At 43.1% G+C, this 13,124-nt stretch overlaps 1 protein-coding gene across 10 annotated transcripts in view; it reads right to left on the reverse strand.

Annotated features, from left to right (window-relative positions):
* CBR4 (carbonyl reductase 4) overlaps positions 1-6,132 on the reverse strand; it is a 169,949-nt gene extending 163,817 nt beyond the window's left edge. For 4 of the 10 annotated variants that reach the window (XM_075931143.1, XM_075931148.1, XM_075931149.1 and 1 more), the window contains exon 1: positions 5,810-5,833. Coding sequence is in view for 6 of the 10 variants with exons in the window: in XM_075931141.1 (XP_075787256.1) it covers positions 5,810-5,917 (108 nt within the window). In the remaining 4 variants the exon portion in view is untranslated. Of the gene's footprint in view, positions 1-5,809 lie in introns of all 10 variants that reach the window. The other 6 variants (XM_075931141.1, XM_075931151.1, XM_075931140.1 and 3 more) reach the window with 5 other exon arrangements.
* Between the last annotated feature and the right edge of the window lie 6,992 nt (positions 6,133-13,124).

The following is a 13,124-nucleotide window of genomic DNA, read 5'->3' on the forward strand; positions in this document are numbered from 1 at the left end:
AGGCGGCGGGACCGTGGTGCCTCTCGGTCCGCCGCCCGTGTCTTCCTGGTCTGCTGGGGTGGGGGGGGGGCGCAGCTAGTACGCCCCCCCCCCCCCAGCAGACTAGGCTTTTCTCCGGACGCCTGTGGCAGAGCAGCTGGGGCACTGCCGGTTGGTCCCGCAGCGCCGCTCTAGGCGCTACTGGAGCAACCCAGCAGCACCCCAGCTGCTCTGCCCCAGGCGTCACCAAGTCAGCTGCTGCTGAAACTGACCAGCGCTGACTACAGGAAGCCGGAGGCAGAGTTGCTCTGCCCCAGGCTTCCTGGAATCAGCTGCTGATCAGTTTCAGCAGCAGCTGACTTGGGGACGCTTGGGGTTCTTAAGTTGAATCTGACTTACATACAGATTCAACTTAAGAACAAACCTACAATCCCTATCTTGTACGTAACCCGGGGACTGCCTGTATTGGCATTGGAAAAGGTTCAGAAAAGGGCAACAAAAATGATTAGGGGTTTGGAATGGGTCTCATATGAAGAGAGATTAAAACGACTTGGACTTTCCAGCTTAGAAAGAGGAGACTAAAGGGGGATATGATAGAGGTCTATAAAATCGTGACTGGTATGGAAAAAGTGATTAAGGAAAAGTTATTTACTTATTCCCACAATAAAAGAAGTAGGGGTCACAAAATGAAATTAATAGGCAGCAGATTTAAAACAAACAAAAGGAAGTTTTTCTTTACTCAGTGCACAGTCAACCTGTGGAACTCCTTGCCAGAGGATGTGGTGAAGGCTAGAACTTTAACAGGGTTCAAGAAAGAGCTAGATAGAGTCATGGAGGTAGGTCTATCAATGGCTATTAGCCGGGATGGGTAGGAATGGTATCCCTAGCCTCTGTTTCTCTGGAGATGGGTGACAGGGGAGGGATCACATGAGGATTACCTGTTGTAATCCCTCCCTCTGGGGCCTCTGGTATTGGCCACTGTCAGCAGACAGGATACTGGGGGCTAAATGACCTTTGGTCTGACCCAGTATGGCCGTTCTTATGTTCTTAAAAGCTTGAAAAAAATGAACATTGTCTAAAAATTTATGTTCAGGTAAAACAAGCATTTTCTCAAAAATTATCAACCAACTCTGCTTACAGCCCCTTTCTGGTTATCTCAAACTGATTATTGAATACCTAAAAATAGGTACACATAGCTTTATAGCCTGTTTGCACTGTAATACTTACATACAGAAGCAGCATCCTCTAGAGGTCAGGTAGTCATGTTCTTTATGATTGTTAGAGGAAAAAAATAAGATCCTGTCTTACATAAGTAGGCATTACATGTAGCTATTTAGCCATTCACAGGCAGATTGTATGTGCATGTTCCAGAAACTATGTAAAAAAAACCCAATAAGCTAGCCAATGAGAGAGGTTTGAAAACAAACAAATACTACTGTGTCCTTGTCTTTTCACATCTGAAACTCTGCATTTCTGTAGGAGGTTCCAAAAGAAGATTCTTATGAGTTTACAAATTTGCTACATTGACAAGAGAGTCATTCTGTTTCTGATGAAAGAGAGGGTGCTTCCTGTGGGATGAGAGAACCTGGCGACATGAAGTCATTTTGCACTGTCTATGCTGGCACATTTAGCTGAACTAGAGATATGCTACTGCTGGGCAATTGTTCTTAATGAAGATCAGTTGCCATATTCAAGGCAGCCATGTAAAATCCGTAAGTTATGAAGAGCAGAAATTAATACATAGCTCTCCAATGGAAATTCAAAAAGAAACATAAATCTAAAGATCCTTGTATAAGCACAGAAACCACAGCTGTTGCATATATTAACCATTGCTGTATACAATGCCAAACCACAGTAAATTGTTCATCTGTTAGTCCATAGTTCATCTGTTCTGTCAAAAATAAACACACAAGATAATATACTCTCTTTTGGTCTTAATATTTTGACACTGGTCCACAAAGTTTGCTTAAGTGTATCACAATTGTCTTTATACAGGTTGAACCTCTCTAATCCGGCAAAAATCTATGGTGCAGCATGATTTCGATTAACTGGATGTTCACTTATCATGGGTGATGCCAAGTTTCCCACAGTCTCAAAATCTGTTTACAACCACTCATCTTCATAGTAATATTTCCACTTATGCTTGTCTTTGTTCTTTATGGAACTTTAATAAAGATCACTTGTTCTCTAAAAATCTTTCATGAAGATTTAGAAAAAACAAAAGTAGAACAGGGAAGCATCATGCAAAAACAAGTGAAAACAATACAAGCTCAAAAAACTAATACCTATAAACCTGAACCACTACTCCATACTTTCCTCCAGGTCATCAGAATTTCAGATACAATTGTATTTTCTTTAATGCAGCAATAAAAGGGTGACTTGTATCTAAGGGCTGGAAGGCAGAGGCTCAGCCCACCTACAGTGTAGAGTTCCAGTGCTGAGGCCAGAGTCAGAGGGAGTTTTGTGTAAATAAAAGGGTAGGTTGGGATCCAGCTGGCCCTGACTTACACTGCAGTGCAGCAATAACTTAAGGGCACACACTTCACAGAAATCAATGGATTAAAAGAGCAACAGGAAGCTAGGAAGCTATAGAGAAGAGAGGAAGATCAAGTAGTTGTAGCAGAGAGGAAAGGCTTCTTTCACCAGGTAACTAGGGAATCTCTAGACCTCTTAAGAGGAGAAAGAGGCTGAACAGAGGTTTGGGGCCCAGGTTGCATAGAGGCTAAATAAAACAATGATTCAGGAGCCAAATTAGTCATGAACATTACCCAAAAGAGCCACAATAGTGTGAATTCACTTTCATTTACTATGATCACACATTATATTTAGTTATACAATTATTGTATTCTCACAGCAAATAGGTTCATAACTTACTGTAAATTGTCAATGTACAGGCAGTCCCCGGGTTACGTACAAGATAAGGACTGTAGGTTTGTTCTTAAGTTGAATTTGTATGTAAGTCGGAACTGGCTTCCAGATTCAGCCACTGCTGAAACTGACCAGCAGCTGACTACAGGAAGCCCGAGGCAGAGTTGCTCTGCCCTGGGCTGCCTGGAATCAGCCGCTGATCAGTTTCAACAGCAGCTGAATCTGGATGCCTACGACAGAGCAGCTGGGGCGCTGCCGGGTAGGTCCCCGCAGGGGCAGCACCCCAGTTGCTCTGCCCCAGGTGTCCCCAAGTCAGCCGCTGCTGAAACTGATCAGCGGCTGATTCCAGGAAGCCCGGGGCAGGACCAACCCAGCAGCCCCAGCTGCTCTACCCCAGGGCGAGAAAAGCCTGGTCTGCTGGGGGGCGCACTAGCTGCGCCCCCCAGCAGACCAGGGAAACCTGGACGGTCCCACCCGCATCCTCCCCAGCTTTGCTCTGTGTCTCCCTGGTCTGCTGGGGGGTCTCCAGGAAGACGAAGAGCAAAGCCGCGGAGGGGTTCGGGCAGTGGGGCAGCCCAGGCACTTCTGGGCTGTCCTGCTGCCGGCTTCCGCCGAGGCTTTGCAAAGCCGCGGAGGGGATCAGGCAGCCGGGCAGCCCAGGCGCGCTTGGGCTGTCCCGCTGCCGGCTTCCCCCGAGGCTTTGCAAAGCCGCGGAGGGGCTGGGGCTGTGGGGCAGCCCAGGCGCACCTGGGCTGTCCCGCTGCCCGAGCCCCTCCGCGGCTTTGCTCCGTGTTTTCCTGGTCTGCAGACCAGGGAGACGTGGATCAGCTTTTCTCGCCCCGGAGTACACGGGCGGCGGGACCATGAGGTCCCACAGTCCGTGTCCTCCGGGGCGAGAAAAGCCCCGTTTGTAACTGCGGATCCGACATAAGTCGGATCCGCGTAAGTCAGGGACTGCCTGTAACTGGTTAATAATATAGTATAAGCATTCTGTGATTCTAAGTATTAACTACAGTGTTTTAATATTGTGCTGCAAAGACCCACAGCAGGGGCTCACAAGCCTCTTTCCAACTATCTAGGATAGTGGTACAAGCCAGTAGATCAGGATATACCTGTAGCTCTCGGAGCCCCTGACAGGTGATCCTGACTGGGCCTCTAAGAAGGGGCAGAAAAGAAGTGGGGCAAGGCTATTTGGGTTTGAGATAGATCATACATTGCTCTTAAATTGAAAAAGTAATCTTGTGGTTAGAAAGGTTGGAGATCACTGATCTAGGACTTCATTGGCTCGTGCATGTATTCCAGTCTTAGAATAGGTTGAGGGAGAAGGTGGCTGAGGTACTCCTAGCTTTTCATGCATGCATCCTCCTTCTGCAGTCTGCCCCTCACAAAACCACTGTGACCAGACAGAAAACACTGCACACTCCTGACTGCCCCAAATTCTGCCACACCTCCTTATGAGGACAGAAGAGAAGAACATTATCCCACTTTCACCTTCTCCTGAAGGCCAACCACCTCCTTTGACATCTAATAGGAAAGAAGGAATAGAAATACACTCTTTAGTTCATCCACTCTAATAACTCTGGTAAGGGCAGAGAAGCCACATGCATGTGCATATCCAGAAGCCCCAGGAAGAAGGAAGAAAGCATCATATGGATCTGTGGTCCCCCACCCATCCCCTTGGCAAAGATGTTTACTAATTTATAGTTGTGTCCTTTGGCTAGCCTTCTTAAAACACTTATTGACAACAACTATTCTACATCCATACTTGGATGATTTAAACTGGAGAGCCATTATTTCAAACAGAAGTTTATGAAGGCTTTGGCACTGTGGTCCAAATTTTACTTACACCACATCCCTTTTAGGAACCCAGTTGTTTTTGCTGGAGATGTGGTTGTCTTGATATGCAATGAATTGTTATTTTAGCCCAAGTTCCCTGAAATGATCAACTTAACCCATTTTGCTGGTGGGGGCATAAGTGTCTCTGACAACATTGAAAGGAAATCAGTCAAAAACATTAAGTGTCCCCTGAGCCTGAATCTAAATGCTAATCCTCCTGCACAAAGTCTCTCTCAACACACTATGACAAGTCATAAGCTACAGGTAAATGCCAGTCAATACAGTTTTTAGTCATATAAATCACAGTTCATTTAGCCTGCAATAAAAGCCTTCCCCCTACTGGTTTAGGCAGAAACCCTCTTATTATGGGTTCTTGAGGAGGAAGAAAGGGATATGTTTAAGTTATTGCTCCCCATGAATCTGAGACAGAGCTTTGTCCATCTCTCAAGCAAGATAACTGGATTGCAACAGTTCTACTAGATCCTCTAGGATTTTTCACCAGAAACTAACCCTATATGCCTATCCTACAAATATCTGCTAATCTGTCACCATGAGAGCTTTAATTCTACTGTTAAACTACATGCAATGGTCTTTCATACTCTCTCTCTAAGAGATCTAGTGTGCTCACACATTGTTAGAGAAGATTTGTTGTTCCTACATCCAGCTTATATTTCCTTTCCCCACATTGCTAGCAGCTGATGTGTTTTCCCTCCGTTTTCACTATCCGCATCTATAAATTTCTCACCACAGTCTCTAGCAGATTTCCAGCCCTAATGATGAGTCTTCACACGATTAATGCCAGACAGGCATATGCTGATCAAATTTATTGTCCGGTATTGCCAGATTTCCTGGAACTAGTTCTACTTGGCATTCATCTCACTGTGCATGCTGAACTACCCAGCTATGCTTCAGTAACCAAAGCACTGAGTAAATAAGTCAGATCTTCTCTCACTGTTTGTATTAGAAAACATTTTAAAAGTCCTGGTGAAGGCCCTATTTTTGCTCTCTTGTTGAAAGTCAAAGCTCTGAGTCCTGATACAGCAAAGCACTTGACACATGAATGGAACTTCGACATGTATTAAAGTATTTTTGCAGGAGCCAAGTTATAATGGGATTCTCTACTCACCACTGGGGTGCCTCCTTGTAGCTGCATCTGGGGGAGAATCTGACACTCCTTTCCATCTCTTCTTTGTGTTGCAGCCCCTCTCACACTCCAGGAGTTGCAGTGCTTCATCTTTGTGAGTTGAGATATACTCCCTTTTCATGGCTTAGTCCATGATTTCTGCCTTTCAGAGTTTCAAGCTCTCACCAAACTGACTGCCCAGATAGCATTCTCAGAAGGCTTTTAAGTCAAAGCTATTCTACTTCGCTCAGTGGCTGGTGAACTGAGGCCCATCTGCTCCTCTGGGTATAAGGCCTAATCCTGGGGCATGGGACCTTTTTTGAGTCAGTGGCTGCTGAACCACAGAAAAATCAGTTGGGGGCTGCACAAAAGTGAGAAGCAATATGTCCCCCAAATGAAAAGGAGAAAGACACTCTACATTCCCCTTGCATACCAGAGACTAGGGAGCCTAGGCTAGTAGATTTTGTGTTCTCCAGCCCCATGGGAGAATGGGGGAGTCTGGAGCACCAGTGCAGGCTCTCCAATGCTGCAGGGAGAGACCCAAGCCTTGGGGGTCAGATCCAGGGAAGTAGGCAGTTTCCCCACCCTTGTCTAATCCATCCCAAACTCTGTAGTTATTTCCCTGGACTGCTTCCTACTCCGTCACTATCAAGTTCCACAAACACAACTCTCACTTGTAAACCATTCCTTCAGAGTCAGTATGCTTGGGCTTCTACTCTCCCCCTAGACTTTCTCTTTTCATTCAACTAAGCCTAGAATATGATTGCAAGCTTCCACACTGCAACCTCCTTCTACCAGCCCAGCCTACTTCTTTTCAGCTGGGGCCACACCCTTAATTAGGGATTGTTTATTAAAACTAATCACCTCTCTGCTGTGGCCAACAGATTAATTTACCTTTTGTGGGCTACATTAATCCTTTCCAAACTATTGTGAGGTTAACACCCCATCACACAGGCCCTTACTGATGAATATACAGATATTAATTTTTAGGTGAGTTCAATGAGCCACAACCATGAACACTAAAGGTAGAAAATGGAAAATATTTGCTGAGTTCCACATTGCATGCACATCCCCTCACTCACAGCCAGATCAAAGTCTCAGCTGAATAGATTTTAAACACCTTTTGCTATTTGTTAACATTTTGTTTCATCATAAGGTGTTTCACAAAATGCACCAGGGATAGCATTTGTCAGCCTATTTACATGTTGTTCATAAAGTTTTAGTACAGTGCTGCTTGGCCTCTATTTAACAATCACTTCTGTGGGATGACTAATTTTTACTGGACATTCTGATGGTACTTAAAACAGTTTTCACTGTATATACACATAGCTCTTCTGACATCCATTTTGGGATGGGAAGTGGCAATCAATCAGCAGCACAACACTGAAATGGCACTAAATAGGTAACAGGGATAGAAATTTTAGTTCAGGGTTTGTTTGGCTTTTGAATTCAAGATGAAAAACTGGTGAAATCACTAAGCAGAACCCAGGGACTTGGCATGTGAAATGTAAAACTTATTGTTTAATTAGAGAAAAGTGGAATTTATTGTACAGTAAATATTTCTATATTGATTGCTGGAACTAGCCGATGTATATCAGTAGTTGCATTTTCAGTGCATGTTTCTTCATGTGGCATTGTTCTGACAATCAGACCTATTAACTTCAGTAGGAATAAAGGGCTCTGACTTAGTGTATTTAAGCACATGCTTACCTTTTCAAATATGTTTAAGTTCACCCCATTCAGTAAAATACTTAAGAGCATGTTCAAGGGTTGGGTTGTGTTACATTAGGACATAAGCACATTCAGTTTCTTGCAGCATCAGGGCATAAAGGATTTATATTGTGGAGGAAAATGTAGATGTCATATTTTATCAGAATCAATTTTAAACCTACTACCACTGACATTAGAAGTAAAGTGACTGAATGTTAAATATATTGGTTAGAGACTCCTTTTATTTATGGGCATACTATGAAAGTATCTAAAGTTCACATTTTCTTTCAAAAATATTCTATAGCAAAGGTGGGGAAGCTTTTATTCAATCGGGGCAACTGACCCAGGGTACATCTAAACTGCAGAGATATTCCGGGATATCAGAGGTATCCCGGAAAAACTCTGCTGTGTCCAAGGAATACGTCTGCTTCTCAAAAAAAAATTCAGAAAAGCAGACACTTTTTTCGGCATCCCTGTAAACCTCATTCTCTGAGGAAGAAGGGATGATCCGAAAGAGGCTTTTTTTCCCCCCATAGATGGGCCAAATGTCAGAAAAGCCTCTTTCGGAAGAAAAGCAGAAAAAGATACACAAAACCCAGTTCACAATTTATGTATCTTTTTCAGACTTTTCTTTGAAGTCTAGACACAGCTCCACAGAAAAATCAGTCAACGGCCACACACACAAGCCTTCCCCTTCCTCCCCCCCCCCCCCCGCCCCCCAAAAAAATAACTCTCACAATTCATCTGCTCCCAATGCTACAAAACAAAAACCAAACTATCCCTCGCTCACACTTAACTGGCACATGGTGGGGCAAGGCTTGGGGCTTTCCCTCCACAGCGGGGCAAGCTAGTGCTCATGCTAGGACTACAGTGGTCACTAAGGCTCAGAACGTTTCACCTGCAGCATCAAATTAAGCTGTGGGCCAGATCCAGCCTGCATGTCATAGATTCCCCACCCCTGTTCTATAGTATTACTAAATAAAATGAGAAATTAGTACAGTGCCAGTTAAAGCTACAAACTCTTGGAAGTCTTGTAAATGGAATAATATAAAACTTTTAGCATGTGAGCCTTTAGAGCACAGGCTGTTTTTAAACTTGACTAGTGCTGAGCACATTGGTGGCATCAAATGATGAATATATAATAAAACAATAGAGGTGCATGGAAATTTTGCATTGGAAAATGTGATTTCATCAGAATTAAACATTTCATGAGAATCTATTGATTCTGACAGCATTTTGAAACAAATAGAGTGGGTCATTCTAATAAAGCCCAAAGCGTACAAACAGCAGATTTTCTCTCATACGCAGAAGCATATTTTCTAGCTGAAAACCTCTGCCAGCATTAACTAATTATAAAGTACAGTAGGATTGTAAAATCCAGAGTACAGGATTGCTTACAGTACTCTTTCATGTGCCTCTTTTGCTTGGCACATCAAGATATCAGATCTGTTTAAAAGTAGGCTTGGCTCTTATTCAAGAAAAAATAGAAGCTATATCATTGTTATTATCACTGATATACAGTACCACTATATCACAAACTATTAATTGTAGAAGCATGCCATTCTACATTCACAAACTGAATCTGACAGTCATTACTGGATGAAGGGAAAGATAGCTGGGAAAATTCCAACTTCATCATTGCTGGTCAGTAATGCAGAAGGACTATAAACACTTAGGTTTTTCTGTGGCTCCCTCACCAGAGTATCTGGAATGTTTTACAATTGTTAGTGAATTTATCCTCACATGATCCCTGTGAGATAGAACAGGAAATGCTGTTACTCCCATTTTACAGATGGGGTACTGAAGCTGGTGCTTGGACTCTGAAGCAAGGCAGTGGTTCAAAGCCCAAGCTCCAGCTTGAATAGGAATAGCTACAAAACTATTTTTTATTTCTGTGCACAAGCCTTTGTTATAGACCGAGGCTCTGAGTATTGCTGCCATGAGTTTATTTTTACAATTTAGATATACCCTTAGGCATAAACATCACCCCCCACTGTCTAGGGCACCAGGTGTTTGGCTAAGCTATCCATTGCTCTCCTTTTTGTAAAGCTTTTAAGTTATTTATCTTTTTTGTGAATTGAAAAAAAGGCTCCTATGAAGGGTTGGTCTCCAAACAGCCTGAGGAAAGACATATTGTCTCTCTGAAGATTTGCTTGTGCCATCCTTATAAGGGAATTTACATTGCATGTTGCCTATGGGACTCTAGTGATTCATGAATTATTGAAGTCAGATGCTTTGAATGACCTGCAGGGAGTAGAGGCTCTTTATGTTCCAAAGTACTAGAGATTAAAAACTGCATTTAGCCACAAACGTCCACCTTTAATAAGGAGTAATAAATTGCCAGCCTGTCATGTTCTTATTATATTTAAAAGAGTGTAAGATGTCTGGTATCAAATGAGGGAGTGGGGCAAAATCCTTAAAACTTTTGTTTATATTTAAAGTTCTTCAGTTTTTCTGAAAATCTCATCCAGCTGGAATAAGAAATCTGACCTAGGGCACATCTTTCATTGTGGAATACATGGAAGGTCACCACTTTAAAGTGATTCAGCTGCTGAATCATCTCCTCTCCCATGTGTGCACAGACATACTATGAGAAAATCATGCAGTAACTAACCACAAGAAACTGTGGGTAGGCAGCAGTTAGCAAACCAGATGCCACTCTGCAATTTTGGACTTGCAAAATATATGGTTTTGATTGAAACGTGACCAAGTATCCCATATGTCCCTGGATAGTGCTACATGCCATTACCTTTGATCTACAGCCTTCCACATGTTAGTAGAGAAAATATAATCTTCAAGAAAAGGATAACACAGCCTTCACCAATGGCTTTATATTTCCAATGATATGAAACATTATCAGGTACTTTTTCAGATGTCTAGGAAATGTCTGTTGAACTGGGGTCATGTAATTTTTGTTGTCAGAAGGAGGTCGAGGAGGGCCTTGACAAAGCCCTGGGTGGTATGATTTAGTTGGGGTTGGTCCTGCTTTGAGCAGGGGATTGGATTAGAAGACCTATTCTATGATTCCTATTTTGCAGTGAGAAAAATTCCCATTGCACTTTAGGATATGTCTACGCTGCATTTCTCTTTTGAGAGAGGAATGCAAATGCAGGAGAGCGAAATTGCAAATGAAGCGCGGATTTGAATTTCCCATGCTTCTTTTGCATAATGGCATCTGGGCACTTTTTTGAAATACCCTATTTTGAAAGAACAAATGCAGTCTAGACGGAGTTATTTCGAAAAAAAAAACAACCCTTCTTTCGAACCCTTAAACCTCCTTTTTTAAGGAGTAAGGGTTATTTTGAAAGAAGGGTGTTTTTTTTTCGAAATAACTCCGTCTAGACTGCATTTGTTCTTTCAAAATAGGGTATTTCAAAAAAGTGCCCAGATGCCATTATGCAAATGAAGTGCGGGAAATTCAAATCCGCACTTCATTTGCAATTTTGCTCTCGAAAGAGGAATACAGTGTAGACATACCCTTAGTGAGCTCTGAATTATTAAACAAGTCTCAGAAATTCCATTAGTTAATGTGAAAAAGTGAAAAATTAGGATTGCATAGGGGTGGAGTTTGGTTAAATCTTGGTTGCTTGAGCTAGCTAAACATTTATTTGAAAAGTTTTTAAATGAGCATTCACTCAGCCATAGCATCCAGCCCACCAAGCCACTGGATCCAGCCCCTGGGACACCTGATCCAGCCCACGGGCCTTCACACCGAGTCCCCTCAGGCACAGAGCAGCCAGCTGCTTCAGAGCAGCCCAATGCGGTCTGTCTGCTACAGGTGCCGCTACCCCAGCCCAACAGCAAAATCTTTCAGCTTGGAAACTGGCCAATGGGAGCTCAGAAATTTTGCTGGGGGTAAGGGCAGTGCTCAGAACAGAGAGCTATAGGGAGCAGCCATCCATTTTGAGCAGCAGTCTGAGGTCGTGACAGGCAGAAAGCCTGCCTCCGGGTCCTGCAGGGCTGCCGGCCGGGAGATCCCCAAGTAAGTGAATCCTAGCCACAGCCTGCCTCTGTCACTACATCCCCTTCCTTCCCACAACACAATCCCCAAGTTACCACCCAAACCTCTGCACCCGCCCTCCCCACCCCCCATCTTCCTCTACTGCACAACTCTCTCCCTGACCCCACACCGCCGCCTAATTTCCACTCCCAGGTCAGAATTCTCTCCTGAACCCATACTCCCTTCCCAACTCTACATCCCATTCCCCTGCCCCTAGTCATCACCCAAACCCTCTGCTACCTCCCACCCCACCCCAGTTACAACTCCCTCCACCCTGCACCTCCTCCAGTTCCCCTTCCCAGGTCTCCTCTCCTGCAACTAAACCCTCTGCCTGACCCTGCACACAATCCTCTGCTCCAGGTCACTACCCTCTCCTTCACCCAAACTCCCTCTCAGACTTCACACACACTCCTGACCCCCAAGCTCTCTTCTACACTCAGTTTCTGACCTGTAACCCCTCCATAGAAAAGTATGGCCCTTGACTACTCACCAAAACCTTGGAGTGGCTCCCCCATCAAAAATTATTGCCCATCTCTGGCTCTAGGGTGTACAGGAAGTTCTCCAAAGAGCATGTGATCGTCTGTTGATCAAGTGCTGCATTGTCATGGCTATAAAAGAGAGCTGCAGCAGCTATCTTATTTTTGACTTTAGGAAGATCAAATATGAATACAAAATCCACCTGTAAAACTTACTCTTTTCTAATAGGATAGTTACATAAAGTTTCACCCTGTTATTACATACTTAAATGCTATTTATAAAGGAAATAATGTTAAGGATTAAATTATTAGTTGCACAAGAAATGAAGTTAGATATTTATTAAGCATTAATGAGCCATATGTTTCCCTTATGCAATATTACACAATAAGTGCTTGCTTTTGCCTCAGTTGCAACATGAAAGAAAAAGTTAATATGTATTTGACATCTGTTGTAAGGTCTAATTCCATATTCTTTTTAGTGATATAAGTTAAGGAGCACTTTTTTCTTTATTTACAAAAATAGAGGCTGTAGGCTGGAGTCAATTACAATATACAAACCAAATTAACCACTACTCTGTGCTTACTGCATTCCCCAATTAGTTAGCTTTAATCATTGTTTGAACCAATATGCTATAACATGCCTCTCATGCTAAAATTATGTAAACATGTTGGAGTATATTTGTGAAATACACTAAGACATTTATCAAAAGGAAGAGGGGAGAAAATAACTTGTTTTTCTAAGGGTAAACTGTTTATAAGAAAAAGAACAGACAATATCTCAATTTGGTTCCAGTGCAAAGACGAATACAGAGGAAGACTGTGTGCTGTATGTACTACAGCTCCCATCTGGGTCATTGTACTTGAAGTGGAAAGCAATATCCACATAGTTCAGACCAGCACTCAGAAACCCTCAAGGATAAGGAGCAAGCATCATAAGTGAAATGAAAGTGAACTGTTTGACATAAGGTAAGGCAATTGGCCCTCCTGAGGCTGCTCTGCATAAAAGAAAAGGAATTCAAAAAATGCTTATGCAAAGCATCAGTCTCTTGTAATTTGTGATTCAGTTATTGCCGCAGAAAAAGAAAAGGAAGACATATTGTTAATCTGTGACACAGAGAACAAAGCTTGGCAG

This window comes from Pelodiscus sinensis, chromosome 5 (genome assembly GCF_049634645.1).
Source record: "Pelodiscus sinensis isolate JC-2024 chromosome 5, ASM4963464v1, whole genome shotgun sequence".
Taxonomy (NCBI): domain Eukaryota; kingdom Metazoa; phylum Chordata; order Testudines; family Trionychidae; genus Pelodiscus; species Pelodiscus sinensis.